Below are 24,460 nucleotides of genomic sequence, written 5' to 3' on the forward strand. Positions count from 1 at the left end.
TCTAGGCTGCAATCGTTAAACTGGCATTCTGTGCTGTGACACTTTTGCAGAACACTTAAAGAGCTGTTTTTATGCCTTAAGGTATACTGCACATTTGGAAATAGCCTTTTTTTTTCCATTTCATTTCGCTTTACTTTTAGAAAAGAAAGACTGCTGCTCCTAAACTTCCTAAAATAGTGTTGTTCTGAGATTACCTTGCTTTTGTGCTAAACTCTCCTTTTAATTGTATAAAATAATTTCTTCACGATGACTTTCTCAAACATCACTAAATAAACCTGTCTACATGTATATCTTTTTGATAAGGTATGAAATAATGACCTATGCTACTTCCTTTGGGGCATAATGACTATTGAAGAGTGAAGATGAAGATGTGAAATTTTTTTGTTAAATTGTTGAAAATAAAGTATTAAAACTTTTATTTTTGAGATACTTTTATTTTTTGCCCTAGAATACAAGTAACCTCCTGTAGTTCATCTACAAATATACCTCTATTCCAGTGATAAAAAAGTAAGACTTTGGTCTTTTCAGGTAATTCAGAACGAAATGCAATAGATTATTATTTTACAGGGAATTCTGGTGATATTTTCCAAAATGTTTATCATTGACACTTAAAACATACTTGTTGAAAAATTAGTAAATATGTAAAAGCTTTATATGAAATAATATAAATTATAAAAAATAATAAATAGTAAAATTATTATATTGTTATATAAATTATATTATATGGTATATTATGTTTCTTATTAAATATTATGTATTATTCTTTTCTTGCTCTCATTGTAAGACAGTGGATAAGGTATTCATTTTTTTTACTGGTATTGATGAAGACCATATATATATATAGTATATTTATGAATATTTTAACAGACTAATTTACACATAGAATTGAAAAGTACTTTTTAAATTCCAACAGGCTGAAGGACAGGATATTTCAAGACGTTGGAGCTGGTTACTTTGTTCAAAAGGAAATAAAACCTGGTTCAAACCTGGTTTATATTATCTGAATTATACATTATATTTGAGTAACTTACCAAACAAATTCATGCTTATGCTTCTGAAAAGCAATGGACAATGTGGTCTAGAAGACTAAAGAGCTTATTCCCAGGAATCAGAAACAAGTATAGTATCTATTACCTTAATCTCCCTAGGTGTAAACTTCTGGGTGTAAGATGGCTGAGAACAATGAATTGTGCTATGTTAGTTGTTTACCCAAGACCACGAAAATTCAGTGACAAACATGTAATTGTTTTTTCTTATTTTAAATTTGAGACTAAGACATAGCTAAATACTCTGTGGTGCTATCTATGTGGCTACACTAATGAAATAAACATTCTGAAGCTCAAACTAGATGTTTATGTCTTTTTCCTCTGCACAATAAACAAAGGGGAGTTTCATTTTTCAACTGTTCAATGATGTGTTATAAGAAAGGGCATATAGGGCTTTAGCATGTCAGTTCTGTTGAAAGTGAATAATAGATGTTCAAGTGTACCACATATTTAAACAAATAAGCTATGAGCTTTGAAGTATTATTTCCATAGTATAGTGGGAGTTGTCCCCACTCATATATTTCCCCCTTGGTCTTTTTACTCTCTTATCTATTTCATAATTCTTATTTTGTGAATAATTCAGATACAGATTCACCCTATTACTAGCCTCATCATTAGTTTAATATTTAGGTTCTGTTAGCTCTTCTGCTGAGCATTCAGTACAATCTCATCCAAATGTATGATCCACAGTATGATTTTATCTTTCTTTACCAGTAATTTCAACTCCAGAAAGTATGTATCCTTGTTAAAGTTATCTGTAAATCTTTTTTTTTCTTAAAGGAACTCTATACATTTAGAGTATAAATATATAAATGTATATTATTAATCTATTTTCTTAAAGAGCACTGCATGGATATCATTCTTCTTAATATCATTCTTCTTAATTGTGAACCTTACATATAGTTTGATACAAGTGGAATATTGTATATATTCTGAATTTTCTAGGATATTTTCATTTTATTATTTCTTTGCCTGGGTTATATTTTTGTCTATCAATTTTTATTTGACATAAATGCAACATTCTTCATTTGAAACAGCTTTCAAAAAGAAGTTTGTGTTATTTGCACTCCCAGCCACATAAGGGTGGAGATTAATACTATTGTTTTAGATTTGTTCTCCTTTGCAATGCAAATTATGAAAGCCTTTTGTTTTCTCTGCTTATGCCATCAGTTTTACACTTCAAATACTTTGTTCCAAGATGAATGATAATGAGTCTTTTTTGCTTTAATATTTTGGACTATTTTTCCAGTTCCAAGCAAGAATATGTTTTTCTGGTGTGCTATTCCAAGACTATGTTAAACAATTATGTTTTGTTAGTAAACCTTAGTTTAGGGGTTGATAGTGACCATTTACACATGCATAACATTCAAGCTATTATCACTAAATTGTTAATTACTAAAACATATCTGTGAACATTATGGGTTTTGCTATTAAGCATGTTATTAATCCTTAGTAAGATTACTGTCAGTTACTACTAGGTCAATAAGACTTTTTTAATGCTCCATTTGTCATTTATTAATTAGGTGTTTAAAAATCCTGTTTCGGGTCATACAGAATTGAAAAATGGGAAATTTAACCTCTCATGTGAAGAGCTACTAACATATTGTACTGATATTTAATTTTCAGAAACATATAATATGTATTTATAAGCCTGTAGGATACAAAAGTCCTTTGACTTGTGGATGGGGCTTAAGAGAAATGATTCCTTCTTGTCTAATTCATCTAACCAGATATTCCTTCCACTATACTCAAGACTGCATCTATTGTTTAGGGAGTTAGTAAAGTTGATTTTAAATATTGTACTTACTTCTAGGGACCAGCAAGAGGAAATGAATGCCACTGGCATTTAGTTCACTCCATTAAGGTATGTAAGTAATAATTTAATAAAGTTAACATTTCTAACATGGCATGCAAGTTTTTATTTTTGAAAGCTTAAATATCAGGAGTCCTGTTTTAGGGCCTTGAACAAATGCCGTATTTGTCTCCATATAGAGCTGAGAAAACACAAAAATAAGAATATTTTCTTTAATTTTGAAAAAAATTTCATTATAGATAATGTTGATAAAGGTTTAATCTACATTGGAAATATATATTGTGTCCAAACATTATGAAATGAACTTGAATATCTGATTATTTTAAGAATTTTAGTGTCAGAGGTACTGACTACATAACATTTATTAATCTTATGCTCTGAACAATCAGTGCTCAGAACGTGTTGTTGTTTTAATTTGTTTTGTCATTATTACGAGTGAAATTCTCATTACTGTCATTCATTTACAGTAGCTCTTGGTTTTAGCCTCATTTACTGAAGCAACTGTAGCAAATACAGGCAGGAGCAACATGTTTTCAATGAAATTCAAATGTTACAACATGTTTGCATCCAACAACAACATCAGGTTTGATACAATAAAGTTAAGGAAGTTTATAAAAGTATTTTTTTTTATTTTGAAAACAAAAGACGCCATGTGGAGTAGCTGAGAATGATTTTAAATTTAAATGTGAAAAAATGTTTGCAGAATACAGCAGTACAATTGCTGCAAGGGTTGATTTGAAACTGAAATGTGTTGTTCACTATGTGTCTGAGTGCTCCTCTTGTCTCAAAGTCTTGTAGGTGGAACAAAAAGTGATAATACAGGTGTTTCTTCAGCCTGTGTGATCAAATTACTGAAATATTTATATGCCAAAGAGCCAGATGTACACAGGGTAACCTTATAATCCCATTTCACAGCTTTTCCAAACACTGCAAAGCTCGATAAATATGAACCCGATTATATTGGCAGGATAACTCCATTAATAGGATTCAGATCCGCCTTATTGACAAGGCTCTGCTGTTAATATGACCTAGTATATTAAATTGACAGGAAAACTCAGACGACAGAATCCATCTGCTGTCCGACTGACAGGGAAGCCCTTTCAATAGTTACTTAATGTGCTTTTTATTGACAGTGTGGCCCATGCTAAGTGCATATCTTTAGTAAATGATGTAAATATGTTGGATGCACTTTGGCTGTTGGGACAAAATTGTCTGTTGTAGTCTCTTGTTTGTTAGAATAGCAGTTACAGGAGTATTTCTTGAACCCAATTTTTAGAAATGTGCTCTCAAGGCTTGTAAATGCATGCAGGAAAAAGTGTAATAGCATAGGAAACTTTTTTTCTCTGTATCCTAATGAATTTGCTCTATGCTGAATAGATGTAGTAATATACATTTTTAATTTTAATTTATTTATGCTCTCTATTTATGTTCTTGCTAGCAAGTCTCTTTTAAAGAGATGCTACAGTGTTCCTTTGTAAATACATATGACTTGCAGGCTCCTACCATATTGGTATTGCCCATTGAATTAGGCAACAGATGCCCATTCTACTTAAAATAATGCACCAAGATGAAGGAAATCAGCTTCCTAATTGCATTTTCATTTTTAAACAGAAATCCTGTGATCTTTTCGATTATCTTTTTGTTTATTTATCTTTTTTATTAAGGGTTTGATCATCTTAATTCTCAATTGTGACATTCTGTAACATTCAGTTTATCCAATAAATAAAGCAATATTTAAAGATTATGGTTGGAGATACTGTATATGCATCTTCATTTTTTGTCTCTTTGACAATATATTTTATTTAATTAGTTTGTGATATTACAGCATTACAACTGAGAGTTTTTTAAGAGGGCACCAGCCAAACAAATAGCATTTTCTTAAATGTTTATCTGTCTTGCTTCAGTACTTTCTACCAATTTAAGCTTTTATTCATTTCATTTTAAGGGATTATAAGTCTTCTTGTAAAATTATATTTAAGGCACATACATGTAAATGGAGATCAGTTATAATATTATTTTCTATTGGTATTTCAGTTTTTAAGTATTCCCACCCCACCACCACCTTTCAGTATATCTGTTAAGATTACTTTTCCAAGGAAATTTAGTAGCCTCCAACCAAAATGCAGACTACAAGCCCACTCCAAAAGGCGTGGGTAGACAAAGATTTCACATTTAATCTCTCACTGAGCAACATATTTCTCTGTGGTATGGCTTTTTAACCAACAGTGCTACTGTAAGGTTACTGCATACAGGACATTATTTTACTGTGCTACACTGCTGGACATTTTTCTAAGGTTTAAAATTGAACTCTCATTCTAAGGCATAATTCATATAAAACTATTATTAAACACATAAATACAGCAGCAGTAAAAAGTACTGTCCACACCAGAGCCACTTCGCCTCATCAGGCCAGAGCTCATCCTGGTTTCTATAACATTAAGCACACGAGAGAGCATATGATTCCTACCCTGGATGGGACAGCAGTCCATCATAGGTATTACTCCCCCAGCAGTCCTGCTGGTCCACATTTATACAGCTGGGTGGACTGAAACAACTGAGGAAAAGTACCTTGCTGAAGGTAAAACAGGAATGTCTAAAACTCACAGCCTGCCATGAGTCCAAAGACTTACCTGCTACAGCATGCCACCATCTATGTTATCAGTATTCCGACAAATTCTCAGATATATAAACTCTAATCTTTTATTTTAGGAAACATTGAACAAAAGGTGTTTTGGAGCTGGGAGATTGTTGCTTTAAAAAGGTGTATACTGTATATATGCAAGTGTTTGCATACACTGATTGCTTTCACCTGTTCATATGTTCCATTATGGTTATGGACTTTTCCATCCTAAAAATTTAATTTTTCGCGTATTTACAAAATATTCCTCAGTCTGTAAGCAGCTGTTGGGATGCTTTTCAAAGTAGGGAGGATATTGATGCGGAAGCATCACTTCTGTCCCCTGATAGTGTATACCTTTGTTGAAATGTGAGGTGATGGCAGAAGTAACACATTGTACCCCAAGTTCTCTCTAACTGATACATAGTACAATGTTTTATAGTAGTAAATCACTGAAAGTAGGCTTGTTAATGTGATGATGTGCAGGTGCTAAATGGGATATGTAAATAAACAACAAGTGAGATGCAATTATATGTATTTTATGGAAGTTACCGTGAGCTCTATAACCAGTAAAACGTTTTTTTACCTGTACTCTTAGCTGTATTTTTAGTATTCAATTTAAACTGAATGAAAATGAAAAGCATTCAGAAAGTCCAGTAAATCTACATCCTGCTGCAGGAAACTAAAAAAATAATTTATTTATCTACCCAGGATTTTTCCCACTCTTGCATAAAAAAAAATTAGACATTCTTCAAAACAGACTTTTGATTTATAACTGGGTCTTTTCATTTATTTCATTTTAATTTAAAGGTAAGGCACAGTGTGCCTTTTACCCCACCTATTCCTATGGTTGGGTTCATTCCGTTCCAATGGCCATGTCTTTATAGCCGGCCTCTCATTCCTCTAACCAAACAGACCAAACCAGTGATTAAAAACCAATTAAATTACTTCTCGCATTCCATCTTAATGTCTGACCTACTGAAAAAATTGTTTGGGGCTGTTAGGCAGTAGTCACTACAGAAAAGTTTAATTTCTCTCTTACATTTCAGTTAATCTATATTCTCTAGAACTATGTGTTGAACTAACCAGGGATAAGTCAATTCAGTTGGATGAGAGTTAAGTGTGAAGAATGGAAATTGTTTTTTTAACACAACATGGGGGATGTGAAGGGAGAAAACCATCCTTAATGCTTCATATTAAAATAACTATTTCAGAGTGGCATTGTGTGGAGAATCTGATATTGCAACCCTTCAGCCTTTCCTTGCTCACTAAATGGTATATATCTGACAGAGCCAAACCTTTTCATATTCCTTGAAAAATACCCTATATATTTTAGTGTTATATTACTTTATATCACTGGTGTTCCTTGCCTGCCCAGTTTCAGTAGGCATTCATGTTTGGAATTTGATTTTTTTAGCAAAGAATTTTCATCAGGAGATGAGATGTAAGATTAAATAAAAACAGAAAATATTAAAATCTGAAGGGTAGTTGAAACCAACATCCCTTTACTGTTTATTTGGCTTGCTAAATTTAGAGCAGTGACAATTAGAACTTAATGCAAATGCCACAATTAAAGTGGATATCACAGCATGCTTGTCCTTTACATTTCTCAATGGAGTAGGGTCATATATTATTTTTCCTCAAAGACTATAGCGTCATATCATCATTAATTAAGAAATGGTATTATGTGTCCTATTAAAGATGGAAATTGCCCTTTTCAGGAGGGCCTGTTATTTACATTAGCAGGTAATTTGAAGCCTGGAATTATGGAATTGTTTGGAAAGTATAATTAATATGCCCAATGTTTTGTTAAGTAATTAAAATGTACAAATTCGGAGATTAAAGAGAACTTTTGCATTATTAATCATTTTTCCACCAGGAAATCTTGTTGCACGGCAGGAGATATTTCTGTGTAGCACAATACGTAAATTTTCTCCTTTCTCCTTCACAGACAGACAATTTTCCCGCAGAGCCCAATTACATGGGCAGCAGGCAGCAGTTTGTTCAAAGGTAAGGGCTATTAAATAACTTGCTCAGCCATCGCATTTACATTCCTGTCAGAATTACTCCTTCAGACTATATTACTCAAATTAGAGTCAGTAAAGGAGACACTGTGGTTTTTTTTTATTTTTAGCAGCTCCACATTCAAGGACCCTGAACGTGCAAGCCTTAGAGACAGTGGGCATGGGGACAGTGACCAGGCTGATAGTGACCAGGACACCAATAAAGGCTCCTGCTGTGATATGTCAGCTAAGGAGGCCCTGAAGATGAAAGCAACTTCAGTTAAGCCCCAACCTCTTGAGCAGGGTGAGTTGAAGTTAAAGCTTTGACATCTTGACGATAAAGACAGCCCTTTCTCCTTCTTGCTCTCCCTCTCCCCTTTTCTCTTCCTCATTCTCTCTTTCTGTACACCAGCCACATTAACAGTTTATCAAACTAGACAAGCCCATTATGATTTTATAAGCCTAACCACTTTAGTTCAAGATAGAGGCCTGTGCTAAGCATGATTCCTTAAAATTTTAATAATGGAACACGGAAAATGACTTATCATACACTGGGAAATGTAACAGATTGATTAAAAATGAATAATTATTTTAACTGCTGTCGTTAGAAAAATTACATATGACATGTGTAGAACAATAACTCTCCCAATATGCATTTCACTTTCATCCACTTATGTTTAAGGGAAGGTTCACTACATGTGCTGCATTATCTTCAGGAATGTAATCATGGGTGTGTCAAATGTTTTATAATTTATATCAGACATCTTTTGCCTCAAAGTTTTATTTTTTTTTGTACAAAGTGAATACCATTTATTTGTTTTTTAAAAAAAGAAAATGTTTTTTCAGGAAGTCCTTCTTAAATAACACATTACATTTAGTGCTACTTTTATTGATTATAGATAAGAAACATGTTTTATCAAAATGTTTGGCTAATACATATTAAGTAGGATGGCGTGACTGTTGCAGATATGGTCCAATGTGTGTGTCTGTCTTTGTTATTACATCTTCATTAGGTTTAGCTCAAATAAATGCATAGCCAAGAAAAATTGGCCAATTAAAGTGGCCCATATGTTTCATATTTACAAAATGAACTGATTTAATCATCCATGGGCATAACAACAATATAGCTTTAAATTACCAAATGTATTGGCATGCCACTACAATGGACAAGATCAAGGGATAACTTGTCAGACAGCATAGATAATGTTACTGTTAATGTTAATGTTAATGGTAGCAGAATGTAATGAAACAATCCAGTAAATTGTTTAGTAATAATGAGCTTGGCTGAGGGTGTACACCCGATACAAGAGTGCTCAAACAGAGCTATAGAGAGTTTCAGTTCTTCCCCTTGCAAAAGAACACATTTGAAATAAACATTTTTCCTCTACAAATCCATATCCATGTAATAAAGTTAACTGGTTCCAGCTGGCTTACTTCTGTTTTCCCAGTAACATTCTTTTTCTAGACCTGTCCTGCTGGTTGCAGTCCTGTGACATAAAAATAGTCATAAGACCAAGGATGTCAGGACATATTTCAAAAAGACTGTGGTGCATTTCATATTTGTTAATATGTCTTGTAAGGCTGACATGGTTTTCAGTCAGGCTGTACTGGAATACAGAATACCACATGAAGAAAATACAGAGTAGCAAACATCTAGAGCTGTCTGGTGGTTGAATTAATAATTTAAATATGTATAAAATGTATTTTCCATAACCAGAGTTTAAAATGTGCTGTCTAATAGAACCTTTCTGCATTCTTTTTTTGTTATTTTGTGCTCTTCAAAACAGTACATACTGTATGCACACAGAAATATGTTTGGTTTTTCTTCTGTTTTGGATTTTTTGGGGGAATTGTGAATTATTATTATTATTATTATTATTATTATTATTATTATTATTAGTTTTATATGTCTCATATGTAGTCTTGTAAATGTAAAAGATTCATACATTTCTATATGGTAAGCAATAATGTAATTAAGATCGTTTAAGTTGTAGCACAGTCTTAATTTTAGACAAATGCTTTCTCAGCATAAATGTCTCTAGGAGATGCTTCTCTGTCCTGTGGATCTAACATAATTAATGTGAATAAAGTGCAGCTCTTTCTTTGTGGAGTATTCACCAAATGACAGGAAAACAATCAGCTATGCTAAGGAGGTATTTTTCATACACGTGTTCTACTGAAAACTGTAGTGAAAAGTCCATGATGATGAAAAACATGCATAGAAAATGAAAAAGTAAATTTTTGTAGAGAAAGATTCACAAGAGTGAGAAAACAATGTTAAAACATTGTGCTTTTGATTTCTAGAAAAGATAAGTAACACAGTAACCTAGGAAATAAAGCCTACTCTTCACAAGACAGAAAAGCAGAATTAGTGAAAGTAATTGATGGCTACAGTATATCCTTCTATTATAAAAACAGAGCAGGGTATGGTGGTGGAGTGGTCAACATTGCTGCCTTGCAGTGCTGGGGTTTTTTCCAGGCGCTCTCTTTACCCCCCACAGTACAAAGACATACTGATAGATTAATTGGCTTCTGGGAAAACTGGTGTGAGTGTCTGCATGTTTGTTTGGATGTGTGCCTGTTTCTTGCCAGGATAGGCTCTGGTTCCTCTGGAACCATGTATAGGATAAAGCAGTTAAAACCAAAGAGATGGAAGGGTTAAAAACTGCTGTATTCTGCTAAATTAAAATGAAGTCAACTTTGTGATTTCAGAAATTATTTTAAATGTTTTGATGTTTCTGCTTGAAGTCTCTAGGACCAAAGATTAGAACATGTACTCCAGTTTCTAGGTATGTAACTTGAAGCTTCAAGCTACTGAATATACTGTAAATAGAACATATAGTGCCTTTTTGGCATTTAACTTCCACCCATAAAAGCCTGCATTTTGAGCACTGAAGTTAAGATGAAAAATACTTGCTTTAAAAACAAAATGTGACGTCATTGGAAGTGGGTGAGTCTGCAGTGTTCATATTGTTCATAGTGTTGATAAAAATACACCTTTATAACTTTATACTTTATACTTTTATAATGTGTTGGGTGTATATTCAGTTCTGTAATCTACAACAGCAATTTCAGTACAAGAGATACTTTAATTAAAGAGAGCTTTTTGAAAATACCTAAGCTGTATTACAGAAACTGTTCTCGAATAGGGGATGTACTGTACTGTATATGAGATAATCTACCTTTTACATCTTCCATAAATGTCTAACAAAAAGGGTCATAAGAATTTTTCAAAAATCTACAAATAAAAGCAGAAGATTAGCTGAGAGTAGTTTTGCTCCTTTCCATCTTAATTTCAGCTCATCTCCCTGCTCATTCTAATAGTATACCTTTTTTATTTGACAGTTTTTATCTCTGTCCAATGAGCTGAAAACAATGAGCATATTCCCAGAAATGGTATCCACAAAGTAAATAGAATGGTATAATTTAGTTCACCATTGTTCTTGATTCCATACATGCTCTGGTCAGTGTAGTTAACTGAAAATGTTAGACTGCTTTCTAAACTTAAATTGGATTTAAATTAATTGGGGTGGAAGTTAATCAGAAATTCCTAGTCATTTACAGTAATTTTTGTTTAACGTCTCCATACATTTATTAGATGTGTTTCACCACATTAAAGCTATTTAAAATTGATTAATTAAGCTTTGCAAATTAGAAGCTGTATATTAATTAAGCAGAAAAATATTAAAAGCTTTATATTAATTGGTGATTAATTGATGCAAGGATTTGCCTCCAGCACAAACTAATCCTGAAATGCATTCATCAGCAGCTGCATGCTTGAGTTGGTTTTCCTGTATCATACAATGCCTGTGAGAGTGCCATACAATATTGCTTTGTGAAAAAAAGGAGACAGGAAAGGCATTTGATATTGTTTAAATGTTCAGGTTGACCTCACACAATTGGCTTTAATTTGTGCATGGTAATATGTCTGTAGGAGTACTGTTTCGTGACCCATTGCTTCTTAACAATGTACAGCATTGGCTTGTTAAAACAAAGATTATACTGATACTCTGACATATCAGCAAAGCCATTAGTTTAATTAGTGTATGATGATGGTATGTAATTTCAGTACTAAATGATATTCTATAAAATAAAATGATACCTATGTTGTTATTAACCACTTGGGTTTCATATATAGGTAAATGGAAAAACAACATGGATATATCTTTCTGTCTGTATAAAATTTAGACAGCTTTCCCATTTTACCATCAGCTAAGCTTTCCTTTAATTGAATATCAGTTTCTCATTTTCCTTATAAGGATGTTTTTTTAGAACTGTAATTGTCTTACTGTTGAGAGAACTAATGTTCTATAGTCACTTTTTTTAGACATTCCGCTAACACTTATTGTCACTTTGTGACAGGTCACAATTTAGTCCTAAAGTTCCTTCTATGTCATTCCTTACGATTGGCTTCCATCTGTGAGTATTATAACCACACAATATGAGCAGCAAATATTTCTGGTCTTTAAAAGCCTTGCCCTATTGAAACACAATCTTTCACCATTTCAAAACCAGTCATTGTGTAAATAGTATAGGAGGAATGCTTATGTACAAAACACTGCTGTAGTTTACCTGTATAAAGGCTGTGTTGTTTGTTTGTTTTCTAGCAGCAAGTTTATTTTTATTGTACTTCTCTTACAAGTGGAGGTGATGTTATATAATTATTGAAAATAATAATGATCAGCAAACATTTCTTTTTGTATACTGTTCATGGGTGAATGTGTATATGTGTGTATGTGTATAGATTATATTATTTAATCTGTATCTTAACTTACACATCTCACTTTGACCTTCAGTTATAATCTTATCTTAAATGTTCAGATGATGACTGTTTAATTAGGAGGTAATTCCTAGGAATGACCATATCTTTGCTAATAATTTCCACATAAAAAAGCAGATTAAAACAAAGAGAGTCCCTTGAAGTAGTTTGCATACTTGAAGATTACAAGGCCATTACCTAGGTTTCATTTGAAGTGAAAGTGGAAAGAATTTATACTTTTGTAATCCTTGCCTAAACACTATTAGTGAGTCATGCAACAAAATTAATTAAAAGTGTATTTCCAAAGGAGAAATGTGTTAGGTAAAGTCGGATCAGATACCTTTTTAATGTGTGTTGCCATGGTAACAAATTTCTTCTATTCCCGTGCTTCAGTTAATCTATATAGGTCTAATGGAATTCATCACACATAATCCATATTACAGTTAGAAAATATGGAAATGTTTTGCCTTTTAAATATTCAAATAACATTTTGAACACATTTTGACCAAAAGTTAACTAACATATTATAAAGTTTTTCTGTGACTTTTTTCTTTATAATACAGTATAATGCATATACTGTATACTCAGCTATTCATAAATTATTTAGAATTTGTCCCTGTTAATCAGTATGGAAATGCAGAAAAGGTAAATCATTTGAGTGGCATGCATTTATCATGCCAGTAATTAAATTACATGGCATAGAGCAGCTTCGTGGCTCAGAGGTTATACAGAAGAGATTTTAAAACTAAACTACAGAAATTGGGTAATAAAGCACCTAAAGCACTTTGGAGCTGCATGCAAATGATTATTCATAAAGGAGAAGCGTTGTCAAAGGAGATAATAAAAATGTAGAAAGAGCCTAAACATTTATTTTTAACTGAAAAAGAAAATAATACAACTACCACAAATTTTATTTAATAGATCAAATTGTGCATTTGTAATGCGTCCATTAAGGTCTGACTTTCTGATTTGAATATTAGAAAATGTTGTTGCACAGTTGTTTCTTAGGACCTGTTCAGATTTGAATGGGGTTGTTGAATTGCTGAATCATCTTTCATTGATATACTGTGTGTTGAAGAAAACTTTCTGTGCTATGTGTATTTTTAAGGTCTTGCTATGAAATGTGAGGTTCTGATTAGTACAGTATCTGTATGTAATGCATAATAAAGAGCCAATATGTTGTCATCAAATTCTCTGACTATAAAACACTAGTTATGTTGTCATAGTGGAAATTTAAATGTAATTGTTAGAAAGCCCTTACAGTAACTGATCTTCTAGGCAAAATAATGCTGCAACAAAGATCATTTACTGAAAATATCTAATTCTTTTATTTAAACATCTTCATTTCTATTTACTAAATATATGTTTGTTATATAAAGAATATAGCATATGCTTCTATTCCTAAAGCCATATCTTAGTTTTGTCATAAATCAGAAAAAAACACAGGAGAACATTCTGAAGACCTGTCATGCTGCATTATTGACAGTAAGATGTAAGAAGAAATCATGTGGAAAAGTTCACTAAGGAAGTCATTTGAGCAATTTATTAGACATGGTAGTGTGGCTTTTAGGGGGATTCATAATTTGGTCATATTCTGCTGTAGCATTTTGGCTTTATTTGGAAACAACTGGGTTAGATGGCATTATTTTAAAAAATGCCAAGTGAAATGTACTACAGATTTATAGATTCTTTTCATAAAGGCAGAATTCAATTGCAAGTTAATCATTAAAGAACCTTAACATATTACCTTAAGGGACAGTTATAAACGCTGACCTGACTACCGAAAAAATAATCTCCTCTGATTTAAAGTTACTGTACAGTACGTTTGTGGCTTTAACGTTAAGTCACCTTCTGTATATGTTCTGTTCTTGTTGGTGAAATATTGGAGTTCTTCTTAAGGGAATTTAGAAGGAAAGAGTGCTTTACAGACCTTAACAATCAGAAGTAAAGCCACCTTCTGCAATTTTATCATAATATTAAACAATTTAATTTGTTCTTGTGAAAAAGCAAATTTTAAGCAGTAGTAAGAAAATGTTAATGTTTATTAATGGACATGTAGCCAAACAAGTATTTAGGATATTTTAATCAAACTTGCATCTAGACTACATCAAAACATTAACCGGCCCACCATTCATAAATTACAAACCCAGTACTGTTCTATTGGATAGATTCATTTGCTTAGAAGCAAGAAGCCTTTGGCAAATTGGTAGGTGAGCTGAATTATTAATTTAGTACTAATTTATATCACAAAAATCCTTGCACTTTTGGGAACTGTAACTCCTAAAGTTGTTTTGCTAAGGTTATCTGAATATTATATCCGAAACATCAGTTCAGCAAAGAATTATCAGGAGAAACATATTGTATATTTTAAGGTGAATTTTCAGTCATTGCCAGGTGGTTTAATAAATGTAAACTATATTTTTTTGGAAATTAAGACAGAAAAATAAAAAGTAGAAAATGCAAATATGGTAAGCAATGAACAAGTATATTGTGTAATAAAAAACACAACATATTCCTATAAAAAATGTTAAGAAACATGGGATATACTATATAGAGGACTCGTAGGTTATACTTAATACTACAAAAGCATTACAACAGAATTTACTAATTATTGTGTTATAAAATAATTTATTATTTAATTTAATTTTCTTTTGTAAGAATAGTTATTTACCCATGCTCAAAATGATTTAGTATCCCAATAAAACGGTGCATTGGTTTGTGATGAAGGAGATTTTAATGTATTACATCACTGTTTTACAGAATTGATCTATTGTAATGATTGTTTCTCCTCTATTATAAAGGAATTTAATCATTTCTTAAGTGTAAATGTCAGGCATAAGGCTTTTTTGTTACTTCTATACACCAGGCAATACATTGAGAAAACATTAATCTGCAATTCATTGTATCTTATCTTGTTAAATCCAAATAGATGAGTTTGTCATGGTCTGGAATGTTACTTGCAAGTATTTGCTAGGGAAATATTGAATATTTATTTTATTTTGGGGTTTATTTTACACAGGAGTTACAGAAAATATTGAAGATGATGCACAGAAAAAAAACTTTTTCATCCCCAGCCACTCAAAAAATATAAAGCCTACATACAAACGTACTTTTGTTAACGTGTTTTTTTTTCACAGATGCAGATCTTGCGAGCATGACCGAAAAAAGCACATAAGCAGTTAAATGTACTCAATATTGTGTTGCTTTCTCTCGGAAGTAGTGAGGTCTATGTGACTGGAATGCAAGAGTGATTTGCAGTATTAATCAGTGCTGTTAGAAAACACCATACAGCATTGTAATGTTGTCTGCAAGGCCAGATCTCAGTTTGTGTTCAGAGACTGAGAATGGACTGTAAAAGTGACTGGTATTCAAGTAATGATTATTAAAGTGTTGCATTTCTTCTTTCTTTAAGTTCTTTGTTTACACAGAAACATTATACTAAGCATTTATCAGCAGTTACTGAAGTTGGATAAATTAGGATTTTTACATCTAACATACTTTATGAGTTTTTGTGAATCTTCTTATTACTGAATAAACAGAAATGAAATATTTTATAAAATGCTTTTCCATACAAAATATATATACCATGATACTGTGACTTAAAATGACTTATTTTAGTAGATATAGTACAGTAGTTATTCTGTTGTCCATTAGACATGTTTCTGAACTAAGCCATTGCTGTCTGCCCCCTAATCTTTTACAAAGTGTTTTATGTCACTCACAGTGCCCATGCTGCTGAGTAGCAGTTTGGTTTAAAAGGTACAGCGATAGACTTAAACAGGCTCAGTGTGAAGGTTCAGTATATTCGAATTGCAAAAAAAAGTGAATTTACTCAAATTAAATACTTCCTGCAAATCCGTTGCGTATTTATACCACAGAGGGTCATGTCTTTCACATAGTAATGTTATAAACATAGTGATTTCCTGTTTTAAGCATACGTAGTTTAAGTTTTTTTATTGTGCACATTTAGCTAAAGATTTCTGCCATATTGCAATGAGCTGCTTTGAGACATAGATTAAAATGTATCCAACACAACACAGAAGCAGAAGCAGCCTACCATGCAGAAACCTTTAGACATACTGACATTATTATCAGGGGTGTGGAAGTGATATGGGGAGACTGAGCAATTCCATTATATCATGGATGTTTTACTAAGGTATTGTACATGTGTTTTTTTCCATTTAATGAATAATTAACATATACATCTTTTTGACAGTGTTTGTCTTCAAGTTGTGAAACAGGCTATTAACGATAAACTAATAGATATTAAATTCTATATATCTCCCTTATTGTAAGAACAAATATAGTTTATGTCTGCTTAAACTGATTAATAACATTGTAACTGTGATAAATGTACATATGTGTGATTAATTAATGTTGTGCCTGTACTCAAGGCAATACATTAGACATTTTGGTTTAACCTATTACTTTAAGGCATTGTTGAGTGTATAATTATGTTGTGCTTAATTAGTTAGCCATAAAGAATACTGATTAGATAATAAATACACACCAGAAGTTGTATTGCAGATTATAAAGAAAAAAAAAACAGTGGCTGACAATTTGTATTTTTCATAGACTTTGAAAGTGATGCCACTTTTTTCTCTTTCCTTTGATTATTTTATGTTTACAGATTCTTTTTAGTTGTGACTAAAAGGAACTATGTGGAAATATTTTTTTTTGTAAGACACTACTAGTTTCAGCAGCTTTTGTTGTCCGTTCTGCAGTGGCTTGCTTCAGTTGGTTCCTTCCAATATCTCAGACACACATGGCTGCTCAAGAACTAACTGTACACTAAAATGCAGAGGCATGAGCAAAGCCTCACATCCTTCAGCATCCTCCCTGGAATCACCATGTGCTGGTTGAGCAGTACATTTGGAATGCAGACAGGTCTGGTGTGAGGATGATTAATAGCATTTATGTTGTCCAGCTAATTTTATTTATATTTAATAAATTCTTGCACTTATATAGTGCCTTTCATCCCAAAGGATCTTAAAGCACTTTAGATATAGTAGGGGACCCACTTCACTCACCATTACTGTGCAACACCAACATGGGTGATGCAGGGCAGGCATTATGCACCAGCAGCTCTGCAGATCAATTAGAGAAGTGAGTGACTGTCTGAATTAATAAGGGACTTTTGTGCCCACTCAATATTAAATTTAGCCAGGCCACAGGGGTTAACATGTAGTCTTTTCAAAGCACCATGGGATCTTTACTGAGCAAGTAGTCAGGAACACAGTTTCATGCTTCATCTGAAGGATAGCACCTCCTATGTAACAGTGTTCTCGGTCAATATACTGGTATATAGTATTGGAAATTCTGGTCTGAAGTAATGAGTACCACTTGCGGGTTTTCCAATATCATTTGCAAGAGCAACCTTGCTTTCCTAGGACGTCTAACATCCAGTACTGACTTACTAGGCCCAGCCTTGCTTAGCTTTGAGAATTGACAAGACCAGGCTACAAAGTGCTTACAAGACTGCTGCCAATCCATGTCCATGTGTTATTAAATTAAGGAAGAAATGGAGAGGCCATTGAATTTTTCTGGACTAAAGGTAAACTAATAAATACCAGTCATTAAGTTACTTTTCAACTTCTAAAGAAGAAGTATGGAAAAGCATACCAAAAACAGAGTGAAGCTCCAGAGAGGATTATAGTGAGGCTTAGTTGCCTTCTGGCACTATTGCATTTTTTCTATTATGTGAGTGTGTGTTTTATATCAAATGTTTATACATTAACAGAGCTAGAGGGAGAGAAATATCTGAAAATATATTTTCCTTTATTTCTGTTTTATTAAATTTTGTAGCATTCCATTCGAATCATGCCAAATTCAAAAGGCAGACATACTTAGAATTACATACAAAAAGCATTCCAATGTAAAGCATTGCACTCATCTTTAAACTTTGATCCAGAATTCAGCCATCCAATTCAATAAGATGCATGGATGTAGCCTGTGGGTTCAGATCTATTGCAATCAGTTGCAGTTAATGGAGTAATAAGTCTGTCCTTGTGGCTATAGGAATGTTTTTTTGTTTCCTCTCCTCATAATGCATAACCAGATTTCCTAAAATCAATTTGGTGTGTCATAAGTTTTACTGCTAAATATACCAACACTACTGTATACCAAGTGTGTAGTATAAGCACCACTCATTACATAAAAAGATTCTTAAAAACAGCTTTGGAAAGGTTTTTTAATTTCTTCTGTATTCTCAAGTAAAAAAAAAATCTGAAGTCTGTTTTTAAACATAATGATTCCTAGACCAAAAAAAAGCTTTGAATAAAAAAAAACAGAATGGATTTTTGCTGGCTAAAGTTTGTCACTAGCCGTGAGTTTTTTTCCTCTGTTGTATCGCTTTGTTTGACCCACACAGACTCTTTCTCCTTAATAGGAGCAGTGTCTTGACGTGTTGTCACCAGAGTCATGTACCTTTTGATTTTACAGTGTATTTGCATTAGAATGGTTTGTGGAGTGACTTTAAAAAAACTTGTCTGGAGTGCAGCAATAAAAAAAGCAAGTTTTGTTTGCAAAATGTTTTCTTTGAGGAAGGTAGCTCCCTCTTTTATTCTCTAATCACAAAAATTACCCTGAATTGAAATAATAAATAAGATTTTTTTATTAGATAATATTATTAGAGAACTGGATTACAGTCCAATGCACTTTCCAGAAAAAAATTAAATCTTGACTGGTGTCTTGTGGAGACCAAGACATGTTTACTTTTTTAATCTTACCTTATTCTTACCAGATGAATTACAGTGCATTCAGTATTTATTATATTATTAATTGAGCATGTGACTGTGTTAGGGAGGTATACTGTATATTGATTCACATAGTTCAGAATTTGCAAAAGTGAGTCCCTGAAATACAAGAAAGTCTTAGGATTTATACAGATTTGTGTAATTTCACTTTTAACATTTTGTTTTCTTCATAAATTAAACATATAACATATTGGAATATGCTCATATAAAGTCACATGTGAATGCCTTAAGGGGCTATGAAACTGAAAAAAAATAACTTTCTTTTAACCAAGGTTAATTAGAAAAATCCTGTCGCACAACATGCTTCTTGTTTTTCCAACTGCTGAGAAGGTTCCTTTGGAGAGGAGATTCAAGCTAAAAAAATATTTCCAGATATTTTTTTATTTATTAAAATAGTATTTTAAAATGTATTTCCTGATAGATGGATATTGTAAGTGTGCTGCTGTACTAATGCTATAGTCCCTTATGCCATTATTCATATTTCTGCATTACCATAGGCCACAGGAGAAATTAATCTGTGAAAAAAAACTGAACGAAGGCATTAGAAATGTTTATTTAAATTGCACCTTTCACATTTTTTTTCCATTTGAAAAGGTTCATTATTATAGGATTAGTGCTGTCAGGTGTTGCTAAAGCACAAGTGAGGTTGCACAGCCATTAAAGTATGTTGCACTTAATGAAAAGCATAACATTTACAAGCATTTGCAGTATATTGAAATTGAAATGCTGTTTTTCCATTTCTTTGGAATCTTCACGCTAGATCACATAAGGAGGTTTTTGTTCTATTTTCTGCTGCATGTTTCAAAATTATAAATATCTGAAACATGAGATATTTTGCTTTTTTTTAATTAAAAGCAGTCTAACAAAGGACTCAGGTGACCATGTTGCTGTAGCTTAATAGGTTGCATAGACCTGTCTCACATTACTGCTTTAAAGGCGGCTTTGAATGCAGACTGGCCATCTGTCCTGAAGGTGCTTGAAATCCTTCATGATTAAAAAGTACAAATCAGTGAGATTAGTAAGCCTCTTGCTGTTATATATTTTCTTCAGAAGTGGAAATGTATACTGTGAGTAGGGCCAAAGGATAATCCAGTCAAGAGATTGTGATAAGGCTTAGTTCGCAATGAAACAGGGTAGCGGAATGAAGACAAAAAACGAAGAAAAGATATACTGCTTTGAACTAGGCAGCTGATAATACAGACATCTGAAGCAGGTCTTCAATTAGTAGTCATGTCTACTCACTGATCAGCATGATAGCCTGATCAAGATTTTGTGAGGAATAAATTTATCCTGTTAATCAAAGAGACACATGTGGGATCGCATGATGCACAAAAAAGACAGACATTGCAACATTCTTTTTAGAATTGGTTATTCTGTATCACCAACTGCCTGAACATTAAATGTTTTACATTAATTTTAGCATGTGAATTAGTGGCAGGTTTTCTAGTTGTATTTGAAATGTCATGTGAGCTGAAGCAACAAGAGCCCAATGCACATCACCTATGCACTAGCCAGCTCAATATAATTTTCTAGTTCAGTGTGGGTGGGATGTGTATCCAGCTGTTTCAACAGTAAGTTTGCATTTGAAATGTGCTTTTAACATAGTCATGCACTACTGCCACTGTTTCGTTCAGTAGTTTTGGCTTTCAGATCCTGACTTAAGTCTCTTTTAGCAGGCATTTAGCCTGAACAAGTGTTTGTACTGTAAATATGTATTACTGTACAAGACCAGCTTTTCAAGTGCTGTTGTGCCAAGGAAATGCATATGTGCACTTCACTGTGAAAACTGAGGATTTAAAGCACCATGCTGGTATTCTATGTAGTCTATCCTTTTAATGTTTGTAATGTGTCAAGATAAAATGTCTATAATAACTGAAAAGAAGTAAATTAAACTTTAAATGCAAATTGACTTTGCAAGTGATAGCATTATAAATTGTGGATCATTCTGAGTTGATTTTAATAACATTAAAGCTCAATTTCAAAAACTCTCTGTTTATATATGTTTTATTTTATTTTATTTTATTTTGCCACTGAGTTGTTTACTGAGTAGCCAACATATGTGAGTTTAGGGACTGAAAATAACACTTTGTAAAAATGTGAGAAACAAAGCTATAGACATTGCTTGAGAAGCACATTTCCAAACATTGTTGTTCACACCAAGAAAGCATTTGTGAGAGCACCATTACTACCGTGTATCCTGATCTTGTTAGATCCAAAAGCCAAATAAGCCTTGTTTGGATGGGAGACCTCCAAGAAAAGCCAGGTTGAATGATTTACATGTCACCCAGGTGGATACATGAGATGTTAATGAAGTGGGTTTCCTTCTACTGTATGTGTAAAACACTTTGAGATCCTTTGGGAAGAAAATACTATACATTTATAAATATAAGCAATTGTTATACTTTTGTTAATGACCATGTCCTTAACAATTAGTAGGGACTGATTAATAACAGGGTTTTAACACTCGATTAATGTTCTGTCACAAATTAATAAGAATTTGTAAATGGAATTTTCAATCCCTGAACTAAACCATTGGTTATTTATTGCTTTCTCAACATGTTCCTGAATTTGATCAGGCACTTCTTGTAATTTGAGGTACTGTGCAGTTAGCCTGTCTAAAAATACGTTTTCATTGTTCAACAATAGCTTCACACCACAAAAATGCTACATCATGGAAACGATTTGTGTAATATATACCAGTGGTTCCACATTTAATTTCAGTAACACTTCACTAATTCTAAAAGGCATCAGGGTTTGTTGATAAAACGAATTGTTATACAGCTAACATGACTAATGAGTGAATGCTTGAAATTCAATCAAAGAAACAAATGAGATGCAGTTCCACAGGTTGATCATGAGCTCATTACCAAAAAAATTAAATCTGAATATTTAGCCATGTTTAGTATTTCTTAACCTATTATAGTATATGTGTACTTTCTTATTGAGTCGATAATGTCTATTATGTTTCTACAATATATAGGTGTACTAAAGAAGCATATATTATTATTCAAAAGTCTTAACTTTATAATATAAATAATTTAACAGCATTCTTCAATTTATGTTACATTAACATGTTCTTGTGTTACTTAAAATATCTGCATGTTTCTGTATAACAGTTGGTACAGTATATTATTTTAAAGAAATATATAAATAATTCTTGACCATACAATTATTTATATTGCACAATGTTTAAAAGGGAGTTTAAATATTGTGTTTAAAAAATTGTTGAAAAAATGTTTAAAAATTGTGGCTAATATATGCTGATGTATGGTAGAAACAACATGTACTTCTTGAATTCCATACTGTACCTTTGAATATAAAAATCCGCAGTGATATTCTGGAAGTACAAAAGAGTAAGATGTAATCAAAATGAACTGTAATGGTTTCAAAACCCTCAAGAGTATTGTGACGTTAATCCAGAAGTGTTATGACAGGAATGGAGGTCTGGGCAGTTCTGTTTAATTCACCTTGCATGATTATGCAGCTGAAATAAAACCTCTCTTTTGTGTATCCTGCAGGAGGTCATCATCAGTTGATCATTGCTTATAGGACAGGTGTGGAGTTGCTTTTCAGAACTGTTATATATCATAATCTTGCTTCGGTAATCCTTTACTTATCCTATGTAATCTTAATAATCTTTGACCCTAATCTTGCAGTTTTAGAATGAATACCAATAGAAATATCTATGTATTATATATTTATACACAAATGTAATTTTCCCTCTTTCTCAAATAAAGTATTCGATTTATGGCTGCTTAGTTACTGGCTTGTGCTCACAGACGTTGGATGGGCTTCTCTATTTTATGGCCTAAAGGAATATGTGACAAGGGAAAGATGCACAGATTTAATTTAAGGTAACTTGATATGAGAATTTATAATGATTATCCCATGTAATGTCTTAATAAGCTCATATTGCACTCAAGTCAAAAGGCTGTTTTAATTCAATCACTGTTATGAAATGATATATATAAACAGAGTATGTCTAGACAGTAAACACTAATATGCAGGAAAAGGGATAAAATATCAATGCTAAATAAATACAAAGAAACTCTAGCCTTGTTTACATACAGTGAGGATCTTATACATATTATTAAAGGAAACTGCAGTTTCTCTTCTGTAAAAACACCTGATGCATTTAGATTCTAAGTGAAACTTTATGAAGGCTCTTTAATACCAGCCTCTTAATATGATTCCTTTTGTCTTACAGTATGTTGTTCAGCAAATGGCGTCCTTGCTACCATGAACAAAAATATTTTATGATTAATTTTTTGTTGTTAGTTTTAATTTACTTTTGTTTTCTTTTATTTATAGTTATTACAGTATATTTACAACATGATTAGTGTTGAATGGTTATTATGACTATGAACATGTAAGTGGAGAGTTATGGGTTCAAATCCCAATTAGGGTTTGCCCTTGTGCCAAGATACTTCACCCAGATTTCTTTAGTAGAATGTTCAGTCATATAAAATGGCATAAAATGTATGACAGTTTGATAAAAACATAGATAAATTAGTAAGAAAATTAATAACAACGGATCTATTAAAGTATCCCTAACAATCCATAAATGATAAACATATCATATATATGTGTATATACAGTATATGCAAAATTTAATTTCCATGATTAAAACAATTCTTAAGATACTTGTATATATAAAACTATATAGAAATTATTTGTAGTGTATGCATGTTACAATATAATAAAAGGTGATAAAAATTTCACTTTTAACAAATGCACTAGTAATAGATGCGTATGTATTTTTCTAAACTTGCATATGACACCAGATTTCACCCAGCATTTGCACAAGAATTAATTTGCAATTAATCCAAAAAAGTGTGAACAACATCTTTGCTAACTGGAGCCATTCTTGTTGCTAAGAGCATTAGTAGTCAGCAGCTATCAGTCCAGTATTCTCCGGAATGCTGCTACAGTGTTCAGCAAACTCCATGTGATTTGTTAAATTTCTCTGCCAGCCTAAAGACTTCTCGGTAAACACTTAAATCATGGTGTCGTTTTTAAAAATGATCCAGCATTTGTAAACACTTACACAAGCTATCAGCTCTCATTTTTTCTAATGTATTCTGAGGAACTGTTGCATTCCAAACTGCAACAGTAACTGTTGAATTTCCAATTCCAGAGTTTCTCATGTATCTGCTACTGTATGTCCCTGTTAACCTTACTGGCAGTTTGTACAGGTAGCATTTAAAGTAGCAGTAGCTTTACCCCCTTGGGTTTACCTTCCTTTTCCATTGTTGCTGTTGACATGTTGATGACAATGTATTGGCCATGGTGAATGAAGCAGGTATCAACATTCATACTTTTTGTGTGGGAACAAGTTTGTTTCGTAATATAATTGTAAGCTGATACTTTTTTATAAATATAGTATGTTTCCAGTCTGTATTTGCTGCCCAAGTTAATTACTCTGATCAATGTTGACTCATTCCTGCTTCTGGAGGATCTGTGAAAG

General features: G+C 32.6%; 1 protein-coding gene across 7 annotated transcripts in view; it reads left to right on the forward strand.

The window, feature by feature from the left end:
- Window positions 1-24,460, forward strand: part of pcdh17 (protocadherin 17) — a 58,958-nt gene that overhangs the window by 16,228 nt on the left and 18,270 nt on the right. For 2 of the 7 annotated variants that reach the window (XM_088603060.1, XM_088603090.1), the window contains exons 3-5: window positions 2,860-2,910; window positions 7,428-7,486; window positions 7,611-7,783. In XM_088603060.1, coding sequence (XP_088459186.1) covers window positions 2,860-2,910; window positions 7,428-7,486; window positions 7,611-7,783 — 283 coding nt within the window. The remainder of the gene's footprint in view (window positions 1-2,859; window positions 2,911-7,427; window positions 7,487-7,610; window positions 7,784-24,460) is intronic. The other 5 variants (XM_088603075.1, XM_088603098.1, XM_088603084.1 and 2 more) reach the window with 3 other exon arrangements.

Source organism: Lepisosteus platostomus, chromosome 2 (genome assembly GCF_059453375.1).
Source record: "Lepisosteus platostomus isolate fLepPlt1 chromosome 2, fLepPlt1.hap1, whole genome shotgun sequence".
Classification (NCBI taxonomy): Eukaryota; Metazoa; Chordata; class Actinopteri; order Semionotiformes; family Lepisosteidae; genus Lepisosteus; species Lepisosteus platostomus.